The sequence below is a fragment of the Mustelus asterias genome, chromosome 20 (assembly GCF_964213995.1).
Source record: "Mustelus asterias chromosome 20, sMusAst1.hap1.1, whole genome shotgun sequence".
Classification (NCBI taxonomy): Eukaryota; Metazoa; Chordata; class Chondrichthyes; order Carcharhiniformes; family Triakidae; genus Mustelus; species Mustelus asterias.
In genome coordinates, this window is record NC_135820.1 from 27,175,417 (window position 1) to 27,199,601 (window position 24,185).

At 45.4% G+C, this 24,185-nt stretch overlaps 2 protein-coding genes across 4 annotated transcripts in view; both read left to right on the plus strand.

Annotated features, from left to right (window-relative positions):
• Window positions 1–24,185, plus strand: part of LOC144508453 (acyl-coenzyme A diphosphatase NUDT19-like) — a 424,531-nt gene that overhangs the window by 87,873 nt on the left and 312,473 nt on the right. The gene's annotated exons all lie outside the window — the stretch shown is intronic.
• The window catches only part of LOC144508449 (engulfment and cell motility protein 2), a 182,548-nt gene that overhangs the window by 77,547 nt on the left and 80,816 nt on the right, over window positions 1–24,185 (plus strand). Inside the window, exons 7-9 of one of the 2 annotated variants that reach the window (XM_078236371.1) lie at window positions 226–246; window positions 2,198–2,297; window positions 13,834–13,985. In XM_078236371.1, the coding sequence (XP_078092497.1) occupies window positions 226–246; window positions 2,198–2,297; window positions 13,834–13,985 (273 nt within the window). The remainder of the gene's footprint in view (window positions 1–225; window positions 247–2,197; window positions 2,298–13,833; window positions 13,986–24,185) is intronic. The other variant, XM_078236372.1, reaches the window with a different exon arrangement.

Here is a 24,185-nt window from a genome sequence, read left to right on the forward strand (position 1 = left end):
CAGATATCAGTATGTATTGTTGGGTGGAAAAATTTGCCAAGTGCAGGGAAGGTGCATTGTTAGATACAGTAAAGAAAACTGAGACACTTGGCTAGTTGAAAATATCTGGGAGCAGAGGAAGAATTTTTGTTAGCTTTGTATGCAATTGAGAATGATTGGTCAACAGTATTGCAGATTCTAATACTCATATATCCTCATTTATCCTCCTTTGTGTTTCACTTCCAGCAACTTACTGGATAAATTCAGGTAAACAATGTTCTTGTGTGAAACTATTAAAATAAGAATGGCTGACAGCTTCATTCTCATTGGATAACCATTTGTGCCAGCATTAAATTGTGTTACATTGCTTTATAGGTAACTGACAGTCATATAGAACCGTGCAAGATCATTAACAGTCATCTTCCTTGCTTGCCCCTTTCACGCATCATTTTGCAGTGCTATGATCAATGGAGATCTGCTCATATCCCTTTGACTTCCTGTACCTACTGGTCAATTTGCTCTTCTGATTTATGGGCCTGAACTTCCATGGAATGGCAGCCAGAGTAAGAATGCTCCGTCCTGGAATGTAGCTGCACATTTCTCACCCAATCTTGTAACTTGAGCCGGGTGAGAAATGTGCAGTGCAGTGGGTTCCCAAGACCTTCAGTAGAATCCAGGAAAGTGAAGAGTGAAGCAATGCCCCCCCTTTTTTTTTACAGCACCTTTGGATTGTTTAGGAAGGATGGATTAGCGGGGTGGGAGAATTTTTGGGGATTGGGATCAGAATCGGGGGGTTCCTATTTGTTGGGGGGGGGGTGGTGCGGCAGGGTCGGGAGAGATCGGTACTATAGTTACCCAGTAGTTTTAATCCTTCTAACTTTTCTGGGTAACTATTCTGTTAAGAGAGTCAGAACCATCTGAAGTCTCCAAAATAAACCAGGTTAGATGGTTCTTGGGTGCAAGGCAATTGCCCAACATAAGTTTACCCTTCCCGAGCACTTCCCATGAAGTCATGGCATGGGAACTACTGGGGAGACCCCCAGCACATCTTCTGAAGTGAATTCCGGGTACATCTCTTCCTCCTCCATGAAGTGCATCTCGCTGCTTCTCCCCCACACTCATCTGGAAGGCACTGTCAGTAAAGTGGGCTTTCAGCATCTCCTTGCCTCCTTTGCAAATATTTAGATTATCTGCATGAACAGGCAGTTTAACAAGCTGAGTATTGCTTTCATCCTTATTCTGAAGGTTAGCTGGTGATTGGGCAGCACGGTCACGGGTACAGCCTGAGTGGCTGCTCTGTTGTCTCTATGGCGCACATTGTTAACATGTAGATTCCTCTGAGTGCACTCTTTAATTCTCCTTGATCACATACATGAAATGCCTTGCATTGCATGGTCCCACAAGTACTGGCACTCCTTTGATATTTAATCTGAGTGGAGATACCTAATTATTGCCTTGGAGGGTTGATTGGATTGAGTTGTTGAAATGTTAAAAGGATTCGATAGAGTTCATACTCTTTCTGCTAGGAAAGCGAGGGAACATAATTTTACAATTTGGAGCTAGGCCAATACAAGAGGGAAATCAGAAAACACTTTGTTCCACAAAAAGACTAATAGAAACCTGGAATTCTCTCCCCTAGAATGTTGTGGATACCGGCAACTAGTTGGAACTTTCTAGAGAGAGATTGATATTTTTTTGGGTAAAGGTGTTAAGGGATATGGAGCAAAGTTGGATAAATGGAGTTGAGCTACACATCAATTATGATCTAACTGAATGAATGGCAGAGCAGGCTTGAGGTGCTGAATGTTCCTTTTGCTCCTGTTGACTGTAGATATGCAAGTGTGAGCAAGCATTTTGACCTTGGAGGGTATCTCAGGAGAATCTAATTCCCCCCCTCCCCCCCCCCCCCCCCCCCCCCCAAAAAACCCATGGTGCTCATAACGATTGTCCATGTTGCTGACCTGACTGCAATCAGCTTACTTGGCCAAAGTCAGGCCTCTGTCCTGGGCTCTCCCTTTTATGTCTGGCTAATTAACTCCACTAGGCAATACTTTTACAGGCCAGATATTCAGGGGCACACTCCATAAACTTGGAAAGGCCGTCCAATTTGTGCATAGGGTAGGCACAACTATTGATGCTCTTGTTGTTCGTGCTGGAGACTGCGATCAATCAGCTGGCTTTCTATATGGTAACCTTTGAACCACATTTTTCCCTACAGTTTTGGTGAGATGCTGGCCTTCACACTAACCGCGTTCCTGGAACTGATGGACCACGGGATTGTCTCCTGGGATATGATCTCCACTGCCTTCATCAAACAGGTCAGGAGAGAGCATTGCTAACAAGCTGATTACTTGGGTAGCTTCCCATTTGAGTTTTGCCCTGTGCTTCCTTCTGAGTGAAATGGACAGGTGATTCCTCGCTAGCTGTCTGCAACCTGTTTTCAAATGGAGTGGATCACTCTTATTGACTCTTTTATTGTTAGAAGGAAAGATTTCTATAGCATCTTTCACAATCTCGGTTGTCCCAAAGCATCCTGCAGCCAATCCAGTACTTTTGAAGCACAGACCTGTTGCAATGTGAGAAATATTGCAGCTAATTTGCATATAACAAGGCCCCAGAAACAACTGGCCAGGTAATCTTTGTGCTGTTGGGTGAGAAATAAACATTGTCCAGGGCAATGGGGAGAACGCTCCACGTCTTATCCAAGTAGCATTTCCCCCAGTGCTGTGCTGGGAATGTCAGCTTGCAATATGTGCTCCAGCCTCTGAACGGGTAAAACAGACGAACTTAGGGCCTTAATGCTTGTGCGGAATTTGGATGTGGTTGCGGTGACGGAAACTTGGTTAAAAGAAGGACAGGACTGGCAGCTGAATATTCCGGGGTATCAGTGTTTTAGGCGAGACAGAGGAGGGGCTAAAAAAGGTGGGGGAGTAGCGATATTAGTTAAGGAGCATATTACCGCGGTGCAGAGGGTAGACAACTTAGAGGGGTCATGTACTGAGTCGCTGTGGGTGGAACTCAGAAACAGGAAGGGTGCAGTCACTATGCTGGGGGTGTACTACAGACCACCCAACAGCCCACGGGAAGTGGAGGAAAGGATATGTCAGGAGATTCTGGATAGGTGCAGAAAAAATAGGGTTGTTGTAGTGGGGGACTTTAATTTCCCTGGCACAGACTGGAAAGTGCTTAGAGCTGGGGGACCGGACGGGGAGGAATTTGTAAAATGCGTACTGGAAGGTTCTTTGGAACAGTATGTAGATAGCCCGACTAGAGAGGGGGCTATACTGGACCTAGTTCTGGGAAATGAGCCCGGTCAGGTCGTCAAAGTTTCGGTAGGGGAACATGTGGCAAATAGTGACCACAACTCTGTTAACTTTAGGATAGTAATGGACAAGGATGAGTGCTGTCCTACGGGCAGGGTGCTAAATTGGGGGAAGGCTGACTATAGCCGGATTAGGCAGGAATTGGTGGATGTTGATTGGGAGAGGATGTTCGAGGGTAAGTCCGCGTCTGGCATGTGGGAGTCTTTTAAGGAACTATTGATAAGGCTGCAGGATAGGCATGTGCCTGTAAAAAGGAAAGATAGGAAAGGTAGGATTCGAGAGCCGTGGATAACCAGGGAAATTGAGGATCTGATTAAAATGAAAAGGGAGGCGTACGTTAAGTCCAGGCAACTGAAAACAGATGGAGCTCTGGAGGAATACAGAGAGAGTAGGAAAGATCTCAAACGGGGAGTTAGAAGGGCAAAAAGAGGGCACGAGATGTTCTTGGCAGGCAGGATTAAGGCGAATCCTAAGGCATTCTATTCATACGTTAGGAACAAAAGAGTTGTCAGGGAGAAAATCGGACCTCTCGGGGACAAAGGAGGGGAATTATGCTTAGAACCCAAGGGAATAGGGGAGATCCTAAATGAATACTTTGCATCGGTATTCACGAAGGAGAGGGGCGTGTTAACCGGGAGTGTCTCGGAGGGAGGTGTTGACCCGTTAGAGAAAATCTCCATTACGAGAGAGGAAGTGTTAGGTTTTTTAGGGAACATTAAAACTGACAAAGCCCCAGGGCCTGATGGCATCTATCCTCGACTGCTCAGGGAGACGAGAGAGGAAATTGCTGGGCCTCTGACGGAAATCTTTGTCGCTTCTTTGGACACGGGTGAGGTCCCTGAGGATTGGAGGATAGCGAATGTGGTCCCGTTGTTTAAGAAGGGTAGCAGGGATAACCCAGGAAATTATAGGCCGGTGAGCTTGACGTCCGTGGTAGGGAAGTTGTTGGAGAGGATTCTTAGAGACAGGATGTATGTGCATTTAGAACGGAACAATCTCATTAGTGACAGACAGCATGGTTTTGTAAGAGGGAGGTCGTGCCTTACAAATTTGGTGGAGTTTTTTGAGGAAGTGACAAAAACGGTTGATGAAGGAAGGGCCGTGGATGTCGTCTATATGGATTTCAGTAAGGCATTTGACAAAGTCCCACATGGCAGGTTGGTTAAGAAGGTTAAGGCTCATGGGATACAAGGAGAAGTGGCTAGATGGGTGGAGAACTGGCTTGGCCATAGGAGACAGAGGGTAGTGGTCGAAGGGTCTTTTTCCGGCTGGAGGTCTGTGACCAGTGGTGTTCCGCAGGGCTCTGTACTGGGACCTCTGCTATTTGTGATATATATAAATGATTTGGAAGAAGGTGTAACTGGTGTAATCAGCAAGTTTGCGGATGACACAAAGATGGCTGGAATTGCGGATAGCGAAGAGCATTGTCGGGCAATACAGCAGGATATAGATAGGCTGGAAAATTGGGCGGAGAGGTGGCAGATGGAATTTAATCCGGATAAATGCGAAGTGATGCATTTTGGAAGAAATAATGTAGGGAGGAGTTATGCAATAAATGGCAGAGTCATCAGGAGTATAGAAACACAGAGGGACCTAGGTGTGCAAGTCCACAAATCCTTGAAGGTGGCAACACAGGTGGAGAAGGTGGTGAAGAAGGCATATGGTATGCTTGCCTTTATAGGACGGGGTATAGAGTATAAAAGCTGGAGTCTGATGATGCAGCTGTATAGAACGCTGGTTAGGCCGCATTTGGAGTACTGCGTCCAGTTCTGGTCGCCGCACTACCAGAAGGACGTGGAGGCATTGGAGAGAGTGCAGAGAAGGTTTACCAGGATGTTGCCTGGTATGGAGGGTCTTAGCTCTGAGGAGAGATTGGGTAGACTGGGGTTGTTCTCCTTGGAAAGACGGAGAATGAGGGGAGATCTAATAGAGGTATACAAGATTATGAAGGGTATAGATAGGGTGAACAGTGGGAAGCTTTTTCCCAGGTCGGAGGTGACGATCACGAGGGGTCACGGGCTCAAGCTAAGAGGGGCGAAGTATAACTCAGACATCAGAGGGACGTTTTTTACACAGAGGGTGGTGGGGGCCTGGAATGCGCTGCCAAGTAGGGTGGTGGAGGCAGGCACGCTGACATCGTTTAAGACTTACCTGGATAGTCACATGAGCAGCCTGGGAATGGAGGGATACAAACGATTGGTCTAGTTGGACCAAGGAGCGGCACAGGCTTGGAGGGCCGAAGGGCCTGTTTCCTGTGCTGTACTGTTCTTTGTTCTTTGAAGAGGAGCTCCAGAGTTCTGACTCAGAGTTTTGCTTCTGTCACAATTTTTAAAAAAAATGAGAGGTGGCAGCATAGCAATCTCTCGGCAGCTCCTGTGGCACTGTGGAATATTAGGGCTTTCAGTTATTACTCCCTATTGTATGATGTAGCCAAGACTTCCTGCTCTCCCTCAGTTCTTTTTCAGAGAATCTGAGTTTCTCACCTTGCTCATTGCCTCCACCTCTGCTTCCCCTTCACCCAACAATCTGCAGGATTTTGAAACTCAAGCCTTCATGCTGCTCCCCACTGTAAACCCTTTCCTACTGTCGTCACTTTTGTAATCACAGGTCAGGAATAGGGGTAGACTAGAGGGCATGTCAAGCTTTCCCCAATATTCAATATCTTTAACTTCAACTCCACTTTCCCTGCTGCTATCCCTTGATTTCCTGAGAGATCAAAAATCTGTCTTTCTCATCTTTAAATATATTCAACCATGGAGCATCTCCATCGGAGGTGGAGAATTCATAAGAGTAAAAATGCCCTGAGTGAAGAAATCTCTCTTCATCTCAGTCCTAAAGTGAGAATCTCCTTATCCTGAGACTGTACTTGGGTGTTTTAGATTTCCCCAGTCAGGGGAAACAACCTCTCGGAATTTACCCTGTCAATCCCTGTCAGGATCTTGTATGTCTCAATGAGATCACCTCTCATTCTTCCAAACTCCATCAAGGCACTGGCCTTAATTGCTTGCTGTACATACATGCTAACTTTGAATTATTTGCCTCTAAACATCAACATTTACAAGTTTCAAAAATATTCTGCTTTTCCATTCTTAGGATCAAAGTGAATAACTACACACTTCCCTACATCTGCCACCTTGTTACCCACTCACTTAACATGTTGATGTCACTTTGCAGCCTTTTTGCAACCTCCTCACTGTTTACATTCCCACCTAGTTTTGTATCGTCAGCAAATTTAGATATATTGCTCTCTGTTTCTTTGTTTAAGTCATTAATAGCTGAGGCCCCAGCACTGATCCTCGCGACACTCCATTAATCACAGCTTGCTACAAACTCGTGCCAAAAAACATCAGCTGGCAATATGGAAAGTCGATGCAAATTGTACCATTTAGTGAAAAGGCACAAGACTGATCAGTTTTCTAATTAAGATGACTGTAACTGAATTAAAGCAGTGTTTTGAATTGTTATTTACCTGGCCAGTTCTGTTGTTGTTCCTCCTTGTCCATGTACTCCAGCACCTGAAATGCAATGGGCATAATCCTGCTCACAGCTCCCCACACAGCCTCGTAGAGCAGACTAGAGGGATTTCTGAAAATGCGATTCAGATGCCTGGACTGCTCAGGTGGCTCTCTGCAATATTCACTGGAGAGAGGTTTTTCTCATGATCACAGTTTGTTGTGAGCCCTCTCCAGAAGGAGCAGAGGGTGGAGTGTGAGCAACATGACAGGTGGGGTGATGGTAACGTGGAAGTGTCCATGAGAGAATGTGTCTTCCGCTAACTGATGTGTGAGATCTGTGAATAGGGTTGCCATTTGACTACATGTTGCCATTGAGAGTTTGATTAGGGGGGGAACTGAGAGAGGACTTGCCCGGGTAGAGCAGATGAGATTATTCATCTGCTTCCTGCATTATGTGTTGTTTATGGCATAGTCATCAGCTGTACTGACCTCCTGGGCAACAGCCTCCCAGGCTGGAGAGGTGAGGTTGGAGTGCAGCTTGGAGACATCCCTTGGGTAAAGGACATGCACCTGAGCCCAGACTCCTCGAATCAAGGCCTCGAGGGCATGGTGGTTAAATCCGGGTACAGACGACTTGAGGTGCCACCATTTTGCCTCTGTTCTGTGCATCCTGCATGATATTGTGAAGACAGGTGTGCTGGAGAGAGTGATAGGAGTGTGCTGGACTGCCATTCGCATATGGCACCTGAGCCTTTGGACTCGCTTGCTGACAGCGAGTGGATGAAGCAGCTCCTTATCCGCATGTTTCGGAGATGGAGAGATGCTTGCCTGTGCATAATTAATGAGGCTGCAAGCGTGGAATCAGGCACAACGTCACACCATTCCAGCCAGTGGGAATGACGCAGGTGGATCACCCCACAAAACATATAGAACAGAAAATGGAAAATTCTGCCCAGTACATCTGACACTAAAAGTTGTGTAACAGGCTAACAACCATAAATAAAGAAAATCAAGCACTACGCTTTTCCTCTGGAGGGTTAGAATTGAGAGGAAGGTATGCTGAACCCGTGTTGGACCTTGGTTAAACCATACTTGGAGCATTGTATGTCTAGTCTCCACATTATAAAAGGGAGAGGGAGCAAAGAAGATTTTATAAAGATGCCAGAGTATATGGAAAGGATTCTCGGGCTGGGGTCTCGTCTCTTCTTGCAGAAAGGCTGAGAGGTGACCTAGGCTTTTAAAATGATAGGTTTTGACCAAATGGCTAGAGACCATGCTTTTTCATGTAAGGAAACGCATAACCAGAGGCCACCAATGTATGATAGTCACCTACTGGATTTCTGAAGAAACCTCCTTACCCAGAGTGGTGAAAATGTGGAACTCATTACCAGAAGTTGTTGAAGCAATCGTATGAATGTGATCCTGTACAAGAACAAAGGTGACTGCAGCGATTGCAACAACCACTGAGGCGCCAACATGCTGAGCATCATGGGAGAGGTTTTTCAGTGTTGCCCTTGTCAGACTGCAGACCCTGACTGAACACATCTACCCAGAATCCCAGTGCGGTTTCCGATTTTGGAAAATCCACAATTGATTTGATCTTCTCAGTCTGGCAGCTGCAAGAGAAATGCCGTGAACAAAGAGACCATAATATATATGACCTTCATCGATCTCACCAAAACATTCGACCATGTGAGCAGAGGTGGTCTGTTTAAGCTACTGGAGAAAATTAGCTGCCTGCCAAAGCTGCTCAATGCAATCACCTCTTTCCATGATAACATGATGGATAAGGTCAGCTATAATAGGGCAACATTAGAAGCCTTTGAGATCAACAGTTTTGTTCCAGCACTGACATTCTTTGGCATATTCTTCATTTTGTCATATATGCCTTTAGATCACCTACAGAGGGGGCCTACTTAAGGAGCAGAACTTAAGACAAAGGTGCACCAAGTCCTTAAAGTTGCTCTATATTGACGATGCCACACTTTCATTCTGTACAAATAAACAGATTCAGTGGAAAATGGACAGACTCTATGCCTGTAAAGAGTTTGACCATCAGTATCAGCAAGACAAATGTCATGGTCATGTGTTTCCTTACTGCCATCTTTCAACACTGACAATGTGACCCTGGAGGTTGTTCAGTACATTGCACATTTAGGCTCTGCAATCACCAGCAATCTGTCACTTGATGCTGAAATCAGCGCATGCAGTGCAAACACTGCAGCTGTTATGTCCAGGTGGGGTAAGAGAATTTGCAACAACATCAACCTGACTGAGAATGCCCATGTTATTAGTCTCCAAGACCTGGACAACATATCCCTGGCAGGAGAAAAGGCTGAACAGTTTCTACCTTCACTGTCCAAGATGTATCCTCAGCATCTATGTTAATTCCATCAGCATCATATATTGCTAAGCCAACGATGTCTGTGCTGGCTCAGCCGCATTCATCGGATAGATATCTGCCGGATATCCACAGATCCTGTTCACAGATGTACTGTGAACCAGCCAATGGATCACAATCATGCTCAGCTCTCCAAGTCCACCTGAAAGCAAGATAAGAAAGTGGCAAATTTTGACACTGACAACTAGGAGACGGGTGCTGATGGCCGTGACCCCATGGGGTGTTTGGAAGGGTATTAAAAGAGACGAGCAGAAAGCAAAAGCTCAGCTGGCCGAGAAGAAGGTCCAGAGAAAACAAGGGGCCAGAGAATCGTGCAGTCTTCCCCTCCTGCAAATGTGGCAGAGACTGCTGTGCCAGAGTTGGAGCTCCTGAACTACTACCCAGGTATGGTTAACACAGATTTGAGCACCTTACAAGTTGAAAGACTGCTGCCACCAAGAGGATACTAAACCAGTATATTACAGAGACAGGAACACGGGGTTAAGATGGTAATTTGGAATCGGAAGTAGGAGGAGACTTGCATAGAGCATAAACACCAGCATGGACCTTTTGAGCCAAATGGCCTGTTTTCTGTGCTGAATGTCCTACGCAATTATATGTAATACTTCATTGGCTGTAAAACAGTTTGAGACATCTTGGGAGTTGTGGAAGGTACTTTTAAATGCAAAGCCTTTTTAAACTTTTTTTAAAATCAGAAATGCTTTGACACATGAGAAAGTGGCACCAATGAAAGAATCCCCTGTCAAATGTTTAGCCTCTAAAGTTTGTATTCTTCTGGAATATTTCAGTCTCTTTCTGCATTGACACAAAGGTCATTGAGCCTGGAAGTAATTCCAGACTCGATCCCGTGGGAAACTCCAGCACTGGCTTCAGCCAAAAAATCCTTTCCCACAGCGTGGAGGCCTCTTTGCAAGGACACTTGAGTGGCACAAAGCCAGTTTAACTCTCTTTTTTTCACTTTGTCACACACCACTGCCCAGGAGCAGAAGCACTTAGGGACAGGAGGCATTCACTGGCCTGTCAGTGCAAACCTTCTGTTGAAGTTAAAAGGAAGAAAATGGGAATACTGGAAAAAAGCATTAAAAACAGAAAAGGCTTGAAGTGCGGCTCCAATCGTATTTAAAAATGCAGGTTAATGCTTCGGGTGTGCAGACCTTCTGTAAGAACTTGTTCCAAAGTTAAAATTGAGCACACTATATAATCTAAGGCAAATAACATGTTAAATTTTGCAGAATTAACCATGCATCATTTAAAAGACTTGAGTGTATACGTTTTAAAATTTAAACATACTCATTTTTTTTGTGCTTATGTGGGTTAGGGAAATGAAAATAATACTGGATTCCCAAGCCCAGTAACTATCCATTGATTTTTGAAAGAGGGGAAGGTGTGTATGTTTATTTTTGAAGATTTTGATGTTGGTGTGTCTCCTTCTGCGCACACAGCTTGCACACAGCCCTCAATCCCATGGTGCTGAATTTCAGTGAATCTCCGACCAGCTGTTTGTTCTCCACTAATTTTAGTCCCAGTATGCTTCTTTCTCTGTGATCGAATTCTTTTATAAAAGGCCAGTGGAGAGCAGCAGAAGAGGAGGAACCTGGAGGGACGGAATGAGAACACGCAGCTTGTGTTGGGAAATTACCTGCTCTGTGCTATTTTTCCTCCTTTGTCTCTATAGCATTCCCCCTCTTTTCTGTCTCTCCTTCCTCAATCTAACCCTCCTCACTCTAGCTCTTCTCTCTTGCACACTCACTCCCTCTCCTCACTTTCGCTCTAAATCTCTCCTTACTGTTACACACTCTTCCTTTTTCACATACTATATTTTCATCTCTTCCCCCTTGCTCCTAATATCCATGCTCTCTTTTTTTCTAGAACCTTCCCACCTCTCTCCTTTGCTTTTTTTTTGATCCCTGCAGATGTGCTCTCTCTTTTGGTCTCCTCCTCTTGGTCTAGCTTTCTATCTCGTTTGGTGCGCTCGCCCGCTCACGTTCTTTCACTCTCCCCAACTCTCTTTTCCCCACACATGAGACTGTGAGGATAGTTGGAAGGTGTGTGACTCCTTGGTGTCAGAATCAGGTCACACTGAACAGAGTTCTGAGACTTGCAGGTTTGATGTCACACTTTGGGAACATGCTGCTTGGTTTAATGAACATCAGTCCTGCCTGTTCTAATTAGCACTTACAAACTGTGACTGTTGCTGTGTGACAGGATTATTGCTGCCATCATCACTTCCTTGATTTTTGGATCGAGGTGATTCTTCGATTTTGGTGGGAGGTGGGAGCCCAAAATAAAATGGAGCCCTGAGGATGCATCTGATATATTCAAAGTTAATTTGTATCTTATAGTGCAACTCAGTAAAATGGGAGGATTACAGGCTTCTGTTCCTCCAAAGAAGGATGTGTTTATACAGAATCGTATCATTTTTCTGAAAGAAACTTCTCCCAAGTGCTTCAAATTGAGTAAGTCATTTTGAACTTTAGTGATTTGTAGGTAAATGCAGTGGTCGTTTGTGCACAGAATGATCTCTCAAACAGTAATAGCTGAGCAAAGACTTATTAGTTTCTGATAGCATGCAGAGGAGGGGCCAAAGCAAGGCCTGGGCATTGGGGGGAGGAGCTGGAGCTGGACCAGGTGTGGGAACAGCTGTGTGTGCACCTCTTGTTTGAACGGTGCTCTAGAATCTGCGATGCCTGCTGGTGTGGGGTACTTCAGCCGAAGACCGTTCGCTCGTCACACTGCGGCTTTGATCCAGATTGGGTACTTGGTTTGAACAGTGGGATTAATTGCTGTGAACCATCAGTCTTATCTGATGCAAAAATCCCCAGTTGCGTTGTGCCCAGTGGCTTATTAAATACTGAATCATTTTCAAGAGGCCCTAGTGGGCCAGTCTTTTCTTCTGTATCCAATTTATGTTTGGTTTTCTATACTTGATTTTTTTTTTCATGGGATATCTATGTCACTGGGAAGACAGCATTTGTTACCCATCCCTACTCGCCTTTGAACTGAATGGCTTGCTAGGCCGTTTCAGAGGCAGTTGAGTCAACCGCATGCTGTGAATCTGGAGTCACATGTAGGTCAGACCAGGTAAGAATGCCAGATTTCCTTCCCTAAAAGACATTAGAAGAACCAGATGGATCGTTGCTAGTTTAATGATCAATATTACAAAGATCAAATTTTATGTTCCATCTTTATATTAAATTAATTTACATTCCACCAGCTGCCTTAGTGGGGTTAAAGCCTAAGTCCCAGGGCTTGGGCCTCTGGACTACTAGTTCTTTGACTTTTGCCACTGGCACCATCTCCACAATATGTTGGTCAGTATTGCTATATGTTATGTTGACTGGTGCCTCTGAGCCACCTCATTTGGACTGCAGCAGTTCCACCCAAGAGGCTTGTGCCCACAATCCAGACCCAAATGCAGTAGTGTGGGAGTGCTGCATTGTCTGGAGTATTGTCTTTTGGGATAAGATGTTCAACCAAGATGACATGACCAGAAATAAAGCTTATTTATTATTGTCACTAGTAGACTTGCATTAACACTGCAACAAAGTTACTGTGAAAATAATGATATTCTGTATAAATTTGCATCTTTCTTTCGAGGAACAGAAGAATCTGTAATCCTCTCATTTTACTCAGTTGCACTATAAGATATAAATTATTTTTGTAACATTAAATGCACCCTCAGGGCTCTGTTTTATTCCGGGTTCCCACCTCTCACCAAACACACAGAATCACCATGATTCAAAATCAAGGAGCAGATGGCAGTAGCAATAGGTTGTGTCTTCCTTCCCTCTGAGGTGAACATTATTTAATGAAGAGCAGGCTAGTTCTCCTGAGGAACCTTGCTGTGCACTAATTCACTGCCCTATTCCTATGTTACTGCAATGGATACACTTTCAAGATGCGCTTTGGAGCTTTGAGGCAACAAATGTTGCTTTATAAATACAAATCCTCCTTTCTGGTCTGTGTGCTGGAAGATCTCTAACTGCCATGCCAGTCCCTATCATTTCAATGACTCTGATTCTTCGTTTGTGAGAACCAAAATTATTTTCCAGGGGCCCTGGCATGGAAAGTCCATCCGTCTAGGACAGATTTATTTTTCAACGTTCAGCATTGCCATATGTTGTGTTGGTATTTCATGCAGACGATGCCAAACAGCAGCATTGCACATTTTGAAGATGGGTTGTGTCTGTCCAAGGCAGTGGCTATGATTATGTTCCCCCTGGTTTCATTGCCTGATGGTTAATTCTGTCAATTTTACGACTGCTGACTAACAATCTGGCCTCTGATGCCGGAACATTCTGCCTGTAGTTTTCTATCCAGCAGATCAACCTTTTCCAAAATGTAAAAATTTGCAGTTATGTTACAAGGATGACAATCAAGAGGAACAGTTAGAAATCTAGATCTTTTATAGTGCATGGGAGGCTATTTGGCCCTCCTCTCTATGCTAGCTCTTTGCAAGAACAGTCTGAAACTAATTCCATTGTGAAAGTTTCCTCCCATTTACTTGCATCTACCTCAGTTTCAAATGTTTACCTAAATTTAGATACTAAATGGAAACCTTATCTCAGAGTCAAGTAATTTTGGAAATGATATCAGGTTTGTCCCTTTTGGTCATCTGTGTAGAGTTTAACCAGTGCTTGCTTCCTATTCTGAACGATGCATTTCTGTTTCCCAGATTGCAAGTTACGTCAACCAAACAACTGTGGATGCCTCCATCCTGCAGCGGTCCCTGGCTATTCTTGAAAGCATGGTGTTGAACAGCCAGAGCCTCTACAAGAAAGTGGCAGAGGAAATCACCGTTGGACAACTCATTGCACATCTGCAGGTGTAAGTATTACACGGTTCATTGCAGGAGCTCAGTCGTGAATATTAGACAGCCCAGTGGACTGCATGTGCTTCATTAGACCTTGAATCCTGAGCAAATGTCAAAACCGAGCAGCGTGATTCTGAAGCTTGACTGCTCAGTGTGTCTCTATCTGGTTTTTGCTATGGTGGGTTATTTCTGTGTTTTGAAAACTATATTAGTGAATGGTATTGACTCAAAGCATTGACTGAGTCTCATTGTCAGATTGAGCTTTGTCAGAAGAGGGGGGAAACAGAATTATTGATCCTGCACCAATGAAACTGCCTGTAGAGGTGACGAGGATCTCTCTGTCTAATGTGAGGACACTGCCATCTACTGTCACTATGATGTCATCTCAGCAGCACTGATCTGAATTAATTCTTTCATTGCAATCGCAATGTAAATTCTACAAAACCTGTTAGATTTTTAGAATTGGAATTAAGTAGTGCAGAAAGAGGGCATTCATCACATCATGAATGTGCTGGCTCTTTGAAGAACTGCTGAACTCGACCTGGTTATATGTCACACAGTTGGTCAGACCTGCTCATTTTTAGGTTAAAACTAACCTCGGCTTGTGCTGCCTCCTGTGGCTCATGCGTGAAAACGCGGTTTTAAAATCATACAGAGCAAAAACCACCCTGGCATCTACTTCTCCCTGTCACTGCCCCTCTCCCGGGTAACCTGAGTTAGCAATCTCTTTTACTTAGTGATGCAGACAATTTGTGTCCTCCTTCAAACATTGGTTTTAAATGATTACAGATTCCCCAAACGTTTTAAAGTAATTGCATTATTTCCTTGCTGCTTCCGCATCGGATGCCATCACATTGTGCATTCTGAATGGATAGCACAGTAACTCTACCACCACCCAATCCATTCCCTGCCATCATGCACCATTACACTAACCATCACTACTATACTAACCAGGCTTTCGGTGTATGTCAAATTGAATGGTTACAGGCAGCATTATGTAAGTCTGCTGGATTATTGAGGATTCCAATTTAATTGGATTCCAGCGCTAATCTCTGCTGCTTCCCAGTAGCTCTTCTTCCTCAGCCCAGAACATCTAAAACCAAAGCACTCTCAAACTCTGACTGTTTTGATTATTCAGAATACCTGGTGAATGCTTAGCTCTGTTAATCAATTATATTTAATAATGCAGCTTCCTGTCGCTTGTGCTTTATTCTGACCTGGTGTAACAAATGGGGTTTAGAAATATATCCAAATAAATTGAAAGTTTTCAAATTTCACAGGCAGAGGAGATTGAAACAATGCTTTGCTTGTTTACTCCCAACCCCCGCCCTCCATCCACGCCTCACCACCCCCTGCCCCATTTTGCTAACTTGTGAAGCTCGGTCTATGAATGTCCATCCCAGGTCTGCATTGTTCCCTGATTATCGGGCACTGCATTATTTCACAACAACTATACCTTTTTCACTTGGTCAATCCTGAATCTTTAACTCCTGGTTGGTGATAATTTAGAATAGACATCACAAATCGGGGAGCATTGATGGTCAGTCTAGGTGGTTGTTGGTGCAGCAGAGGGGATTTCCAAAGAGTTCAGTCTGTGAATTCAAGACTGTAATCTGTCACTTCAGGGTATGGCACTTTTAAATCCTTCTCCTCATTTTGTACTAATATGTTTATATACCATCTTTAATACAATAAAGCATTATAAGGTGCTTCATGGGAGCATGATCATGCAAAATCTCACCAAATAACATGAATAGTACTAGAGGGGGGATGAAGTAGGGTTAATAAAACATCTTAAAGGAGGGGAGAGTGGTGGAATGCTTAGGGCCCAGACAACTGAAAATACGGCCAACTATAGTGGAGCAAAGGAAATTGGGGATACGTGGGGCATCCAGATTGAGAACACTGATATCTTGGAGGGTTATAGGACTGGAGGAGGAGGTTATTCCTAGATAGCCAGGGCATGGGGGTATTTTAAAATGGTTTGAAAGCAGGCAAGCAAAGGCAATATACTGCAGATGTTGGATGTCTGAAATAAAAACTGGAAATGCTTTAAATGTTCAGCAGGTCTGGCAGCATCAATGACCTTTCATTAGAACATTTGAAAATCTGAGCAGCCATGTAATGGGTCCCATGGTAATGCTGTTATAATGATCTATCCATTTTGTTTTTGTCCTGGTGGAGGTCCCTGATGGTCCAAAGGTTAGAATTCAGCCCTCTTCCTGTTGTTACCTATACTTGATTCCTGGTCAAGGAGTTTAGGCATTGACTCAGCTGGTAGCGCTCTTGCCTCTGAATCGGAAAGTTGTGGGTTCAACCCCCACTTAGTCCAGGTTGACACTTACTTCAGTTTCTGGGCATGCTGTACTGTCAGTCTTTTGGGTGAAACATTAAATTAGGGTCCCACCTGCCCTATATTTACATGTAAAAGATCTTATGGCATTATTTCAAAGAGAAGCAGGGGATTTTCTTGTGGTATCTTGGCGAGCATTGCATTGAACCAACATCTAAAACAGATCATCTGATGATTATCACGTTGCTGTTTTCCACAATTTAGCAGCTCCGTTACCTACATTGCAACAGTGACCAAAAGATACTCCATTGGCTGGGAATGGCTTTGAGACATCCTATGGTTGTGAAAGGTGCCAGATTAATGGCACACGATTTATGAATGTGTTGCCTGGGTAATGTCGCTGGATATCTGACTGCCATGCAAGTGTTGAAGTGGAAACTTTCCTGCTTCTTGACTGTGATAAAAAGACTCAACAAAATTTGTTTTGGGCGGCACGGTAGCACAGTGGTTAGCCCTGCTGCTTCACAGCTCCAGGGACCTGGGTTCGATTCCCGGCTCGGGTCACTGTCTGTGTGGAGTTTGCACATTCTCCTCGTGTCTGCGTGGGTTTCCTCCAGGTGCTCCGGTTTCCTCCCACAGTCCAAAGATGTGTGGGGTGGGTGATTGGCCATGCTAAAATTGCCCCTTAGTGTCCTGGGATGCATAGATTAGAGGGATTAGCGGGTAAAATATGTAGGGATATGGGGGTATGGCCTGGGTGGGATTGTGGTCGGTGCAGACTCGATGGGCCGAATGGCCTCTTTCTGTACTGTAGGGATTCTATGTTCTATTCTATGTAAATAACTAGCCTTTATTTACGAAAGACTGCATGCAGTATTTGGCTGAAACTTGATTTCAGAGAACAGTTGGTACAACTTGCTAATTCCTCCTCAAGTCTGCGCTTACGGAAAGAAACAGTTCAGTATTTATACATCAGTATCGGTTTCCGTGACCAGAGCTTATTCGGGAATTCGATCAGTAATAGAATCATAAGCAATATCATTAATCATGGCACAACCTGCTGACCTCCTAGAACTCTTTGTCTCATCATTCATACCCTTATCTTGCTCTTTGATGTAACAGAAGAAAGTCGGTGACTCCGTCATCCCTGACCTTATCTTGTTTTATTTACTCATACAGCCCTAGGTTATGAGGAATCAATCTTATCAGGCCTTACAGAGGTCCGGCATTTTGGAATCGCTTGACCTTCTCTGATCTCATTCACGTCTTAAGTTATGCAGAGTCAGCCTTATCAGGTTATACAGAGGTCAGGCATGTCTTAAAGTTATGCGGAGTCAGCCTTGCTTATATTGTACCAAATAGCTGACCAATTTTCCCATCATGCTATTCCTTAGTTCGTACAACTTCACATTTCCTCCTTTTGTCATATCATGACCACTAATTAAATAGGTATATCCATGACCCGATTAAAAATGCATTTACACAAGCAGCCAAGCAATCCTATCCCCAGTAGCAGTAGTAGTAGTAACATGAAGGCCTTAAAGATCCAATCAAATAATCTGTGACCCAGCCATCCTAACCAACCCGGTGAGTCATAATCATGAAATTCGCGGCCAATCTTTTGAATTTGATCAGCCTGTCTCTTAATATGGTCGGCCAGGTTTGTGATATTTTCAGAGGCATCTGGGATATAAGTACAGCATTCCTGACCTACAATGGCGCACGTTCCTCCCTGCGAGGCTAACAGATAATCCAAAGCCATCCAATTTTGTAATGCCACGGTCCGGACAGCCACCAGCTCAGCCGAGACCTTGGCCAGTGCCTGTCCAGTTGCCCTGGCATTTGCTGCCGTTATGTTTGCCAGTTGTTCCAGCGCTGAGGCCATAATCAGTTCGTTGGCTGCCCTACCCCTTCCATATAACGGAAAGGCCATCACAAAGAACCATTCAGTTCCACTAATGGTCCTTTGGACTCGCGAGGGTGATGCTGAAGGGAGGGTAGGTGGTGCATGTAGGGTACGACATATCCCAGATAACAGGATCCTATCCAATTGGTAGAAAGCCACGAGTATGCTTTAGTGCCACATATGAAATATGTTCCATTAGAGGCCGTAAAATCATCAGCCAATGTCATCCAGAGTATTGGGGAAGTATGTGCCCATGAGCTATTAGAGGTTATATTCCATACCCTGGACCAATCAAGAATAAACATACCCTTGGTGGTTAGGTTTGCTACTGGTCCTTGCCACTCAGCTGTAAGGTTACATCTACTTCGTCCCATCAACTTTCCTTTCCCTGATTTACTAAAACATAGGGAACCTCGCACATCATTCGAGGGGACGGTAAGAACATAGAACATAGAAAGCCACAGCACAAACAGGCCCTTCGGCCCACAAGTTGCGCTGATCATATCCCTACCTCTAGGCCTATCTATAGCCCTCAATCCCATTAAATCCCATGTACTCATCCAGAAGTCTCTTAAAAGACCCCAACGAGTTTGCCTCCACCACCACCGACGTCAGCCGATTCCACTCACCCACCACCCTCTGAGTGAAAAACTTACCCCTGACATCTCCTCTGTACCTACCCCCCAGCACCTTAAACCTGTGTCCTCTCGTAGCAACCATTTCAGCCCTTGGAAATAGCCTCTGAGAGTCTACCCTATCCAGACCTCTCAACATCTTGTAAACCTCTATCAGGTCACCTCTCATCCTTCGTCTCTCCAGGGAGAAGAGACCAAGCTCCCTCAACCTATCCTCATAAGGCATGCCCCCCAATCCAGGCAACATCCTTGTAAATCTCCTCTGCACCCTTTCAATGGCTTCAACATCTTTCCTGTAATGAGGTGACCAGAACTGCGCGCAGTACTCCAAGTGGGGTCTAACCAGGGTCCTATAAAGCTGCAGCATTATCTCCCGACTCCTAAACTCAATCCCTCGATTAATGAAGGCTAGTACGCCGTACGCCTTCTTGACCGCATCCTCCACCTGCGAGGCCGATTTAAGAGTCCTATGGACCCGGACCCCAAGGTCCTTCTGATCCTCTACACTGCTAAGAATGGTACCCTTCATATTATACTGCTGCTTCATCCCATTGGATCTGCCAAAATGGATCACTACACACTTATCCGGGTTGAAGTCCATCTGCCACTTCTCCGCCCAGTCTTGCATTCTATCTATGTCTCGCTGCAACTTCTGACATCCCTCCAAACTATCCACAACACCACCTACCTTGGTGTCGTCAGCAAACTTACCAACCCATCCCTCCACTTCCTCATCCAGGTCATTTATGAAAATGACAAACAGCAAGGGTCCCAGAACAGATCCCTGGGGCACTCCACTGGTCACTGACCTCCATGCAGAGAAAGACCCCTCCACAGCCACTCTCTGCCTTCTGCAGGCAAGCCAGTTCTGGATCCACAAGGCAACAGCCCCTTGGATCCCATGCCCTCTCACTTTCTCAAGAAGTCTTGCATGGGGGACCTTATCGAACGCCTTGCTGAAGTCCATATAGACCACATCCAACGCTCTTCCTTCGTCAATGTGTTTGGTCACATTTTCAAAGAACTCAACCAGGCTCGTAAGGCACGACCTGCCCTTGACAAAGCCGTGCTGACTACTTTTGATCATACTAAACTTCTCTAGATGATCATAAATCCTGTCTCGCAGGATCCTCTCCATCAACTTACCAACCACTGAGGTTAGACTCACCGGTCGGTAATTTCCCGGGCTGTCCCTGTTCCCTTTCTTGAATATAGGGACCACATCTGCAATCCTCCGGAACCTCTCCCGTCTCCATCGACGATGCAAAGATCATCGCCAAAGGCTCCGCAATCTCCTCCCTCGCCTCCCACAGTAACCTGGGCTACATCCCATCCGGTCCCGGCGACTTACCAACCTTGATGCCATTCAATAGTTCCAACACATCCTCTTTCTTTATGTCCACATGCTCGATCCTTTCTGTCCACCGCAAACCAGCAGTACAACCACCCAGATCCCTTTCCACCGTGAATACCGAGGTAAAGTATTCATTAAGCACCTCCGCCATTTCTAACGGTTCCGCACAAACTTTTCCCCCTTCACCTTTTAAGGGTCCTATGCCTTCACATCTCATCCTTTTACTCTTGACATATTTGTAGAAAGCCTTGGGATTCTCCTTAATCTTACCCGCCAAGGTCTTCTCATGACCCCTTCTCGCTCTCCTAATTTCCTTCTTAAGCTCCTTCCTACATCCCGTATACTCCTCTAAATCCTTAACACCTCCTAGCTCTCTGAACCTTCTGTACGCCTCTCTTTTCTTATTCACCAGGTTCATCACAACCTTCGTGCACCACGGTTCCCGTACCCTACCAACACCCCCCTGTCTCATCGGAACGTTGTCATGCAGAGCTCCAGACAAACATTCCTTGAAAATCCTCCACTTTCCTTCGGTACTTTTCCCCAAGAATGCCTCCTTCCAATTTACCCGTCTAATTTCCTCCCTGATGACACTGTATTTCCCTTTACTCCAGAGAAACACTTTCCTAGCCTGCCTGATCCTATCTCTTTCCAATGCTATCGTGAAGGAGATAGAATTATGATCGCTATCCCCAAGGTGCTCACCCACCGAGAGATCCTCCACATGTCCAGGTTCATTAGCCAGCACCAGATCAAGTACAGCCTCTCCTCTAGTAGGCTTATCCACATACTGTGTCAGGAAACTCTCCTGGACACACCTAACAAACTCCTCTCCATCCAAACCCCTAGCCCTAGGGATATTCCAATCTATGTTTGGGAAATTAAAATCTCCCATCACGACAACTCTGTTATTCCTACATCTCTCCAGGATCTGTTTCCCCATCTGCTCCTCAACATCTCTGTTACTATTGGGCGGCCTATAGAAAACACCCAGCAAAGTTACCGACCCCTTCCTGTTCCTAACCTCCACCCACAGAGACTCCGTAGTCAATCCCTCCACGGCGTCCACCTTCTCTACAGCCGTGACACTATCCCTGATCAACAGTGCCACTCCCCCCCCCTCTCTTGCCTCCCTCCCTGTCCTTCCTGAAACATCTAAAACCCGGCACCTGAAGCACCCAGTCCTGTCCCTGAGACATCCAAGTCTCCGTAATGGCCACCACATCACAATTCGAAGCAGCAATCCACGCTCTAAGCTCATCCACTTTATTCACTACACTCCTGGCATTAAAATAGACACATCTCAGACCTTCAGCCTGAGCACTTCCCTTCTCCATCACTTGTCTAACCTCCCTCTTACCCTGTCTACATTCCTTATCTATTTGCGAGCTAACCTCCTCGCTCTCAGTCCCCTCATTTCGATTCCCTCCCCCCAACCTTTCTAGTTTAAAGTCTCTCCAGTAGCCTTAGCCAACCTTCCCGCCAGGATATTGGTCCCCCTGGGATTCAAGTGACACCCGTCTTTTTTAAACAGGTCACACCTGCCCCTAAAGAGGTCCCAATGATCCAAGTACCCAAATCCTTGTCCCTTGCTCCAGTCCCTCAGCCACGCATTCATTCTCCACCGATTCCTGTTCTCACTCTCCCGCGGCACAGGCAGCAATCCCGAGATTACTACCTTTGCATTCCTCTTTCTCAGCTGTCTACCTAACTCCCTATATTCTCTTTTCATGACCCCTTCCCTCTTCCTACCTATGTCAGCAGTACCTATATGCATCACGACCTTCGGCTCCTCTCCCTCCCCCTTCAGGATTTCTGGGACTCGACCAGAGACATCCCGGACCCCTGCACCAGGGAGGCAAACCACCATCCGAGAGTCCCGTCTGTGTCCGCAAAAACGCCTATCTGACCCCCTCACCGTAGAGTCCCCAATTAGCACTACCCTCCTTTCCTTACCCTTTTGTACTACTGGGCCAGGCTCAGCTCCAGAGACACTGCCACCGCTGCTTCCCCCCAGGTGGGCTGTCCTCCCCAGTAGTACTCAGACAGGAGTACTTATTATTAAGGGGCACATCCACCGGGGTGCTCACCATCAACCGAGCTTTCTCCTTCCTCACTGTTACCCAGTTACCCTCCTCCCGTGGTCCCGGTGTGACCACCTGCCGATAGCTCCTGTCAATGACCTCCTCACTATCCCTAACCCGGCGAAGGTCCTCGAGCTGCAATTCCAGTTCCCTAACATGGTCCCTTAGGAACCGCAGCTCAACACACCCAGCACAGATATGGTCGTCCGGGAGGCTAGGAGCCTCCAGGACCTCCCACATCCTACATTGGGAACAACATACTGGCCTCACACTCATAATTGCCCCTTTAAACACACAGGGAAAAAAAAAGTGAATGAAAATTTTAAACTTACCTTTCCTCCTCCTGTTTTCTCCAAAGCCCTGCTCTCACTGGGTCTTTTTTTTTAGGTTAGAGGAGGAGGGAGGGTGGGATACTCTACAAGTGTAGAGTATCGGGATTCCTCTCTGTTCCAATTTATTGGGGAAAAAAAAAAAATCTCTCTCTCCCAGACCTCCCTGCGCGACCACTTCCGGGTTTAGATATTTAAAAAAAAAACCCGCGAAAAAGTAAGTTAAAAAATAAAAGCGCTTACCCGCAGCACTCCTCTCGCGAATCTCTCCCTCTCTGCTGTACTTCCAAGAAGCAATGAGTAAGGGAGGGTGGAAGCAAGGCATGATTATAAGCAGGCTGGTACCAAGCCAAAAACCTAGTCATTTCATAGCCAGCTGCTTTCCATTCTATCATAGCTCCCCCGATCCCCGTTCGGTTTTGACGCAGAATCCATTCGGCTGTCTCTCCTATCTGGAATGGGAGGGATTGGAGAGGTATTCCTTCCCTTGAATGGACGGGGATGTGGGTACAAACCCAACACTTGCTTACATTCAATTTTTCAGCATAAATATATGACATATATAAATAGGTATTGGCATGCAGTCCCCGGGTAGTTCGCTTTTTCACTACCGAGTGGCCATTAAGGCCAAATAGTCCAGAAAGTCCAAAAAATATAATGAAGATCTTCATCCTGTGTTCGTATCCGGGTTGGAGACAATCTTCTTGCAATTGGATAGATGAATCCAACTTGGACGTCCTTCAAGATTGACGGAAGTCGGTGTGGTCAGTAGTATTTGAAAAGGTCTGCTCCAGCATTGTCCTAATTTCTTTCTGTCCCAGTTCTTCACCAATACGTAGTCTCCGGGTTTGATCACTGGATATCGAGGGGTGGCTGTCCCTGCTGTCACTGGGAGATGTGCCTGTTTCACCTGTGAGTGGAGAAACTTCAGAGAAAGTGTTAATTGCTTCAAATAATTCTGCATCTGTTCCCCCATCACATGGAGGTCTACTCCCTCCAGGGCTTTTTCATGGGCATCCCAGGGAGTCCTCATTGGCCGACCGTAGACTATCTCTGCAGCTGACAGTCCGGTCCGCGAATGTGGAGTCACCCGCATGTGAAACAGTGCCAAGGGCAATACCTTTAGCCAATTTAACCCAGTTTCTTCAGTCAATTTAGATAATTTTTCTTAAAGCCCCATTAACTCTTTCCACAATTCCTGCTGCCTGCGGGTGATACGCGCAGTGCAGTTGTTGTTTAATTACGAGTGCTTTGCATAATTCAGTGTTGATCCAAGCCACAAAATGTGGTCCATTATCTGAACTCACCATTTTGGGTACCCCAAAACGGGGAATAACTTCTGTCAACAATAACTTCACCACCGTATGTGCAGTACAATTCGTGGTGGGGAAGGCTTCAATCCATTTACTAAACACATCGATTATTACTAAACAATATTTATAGCAATGTACTTTTGATAATTCAATAAAATCAAGCTGTATACTGGCAAAAGGGCCATCTGGCAAGTGAGTGGTTCCGGGAGGGCATTTAATGCCTTTACCCTTATTATTTCTCATGCAAATGAGGCATCGATCCAGCCGCGTTTGCGCTGCTGTATTCAAATCTGGGTGCCA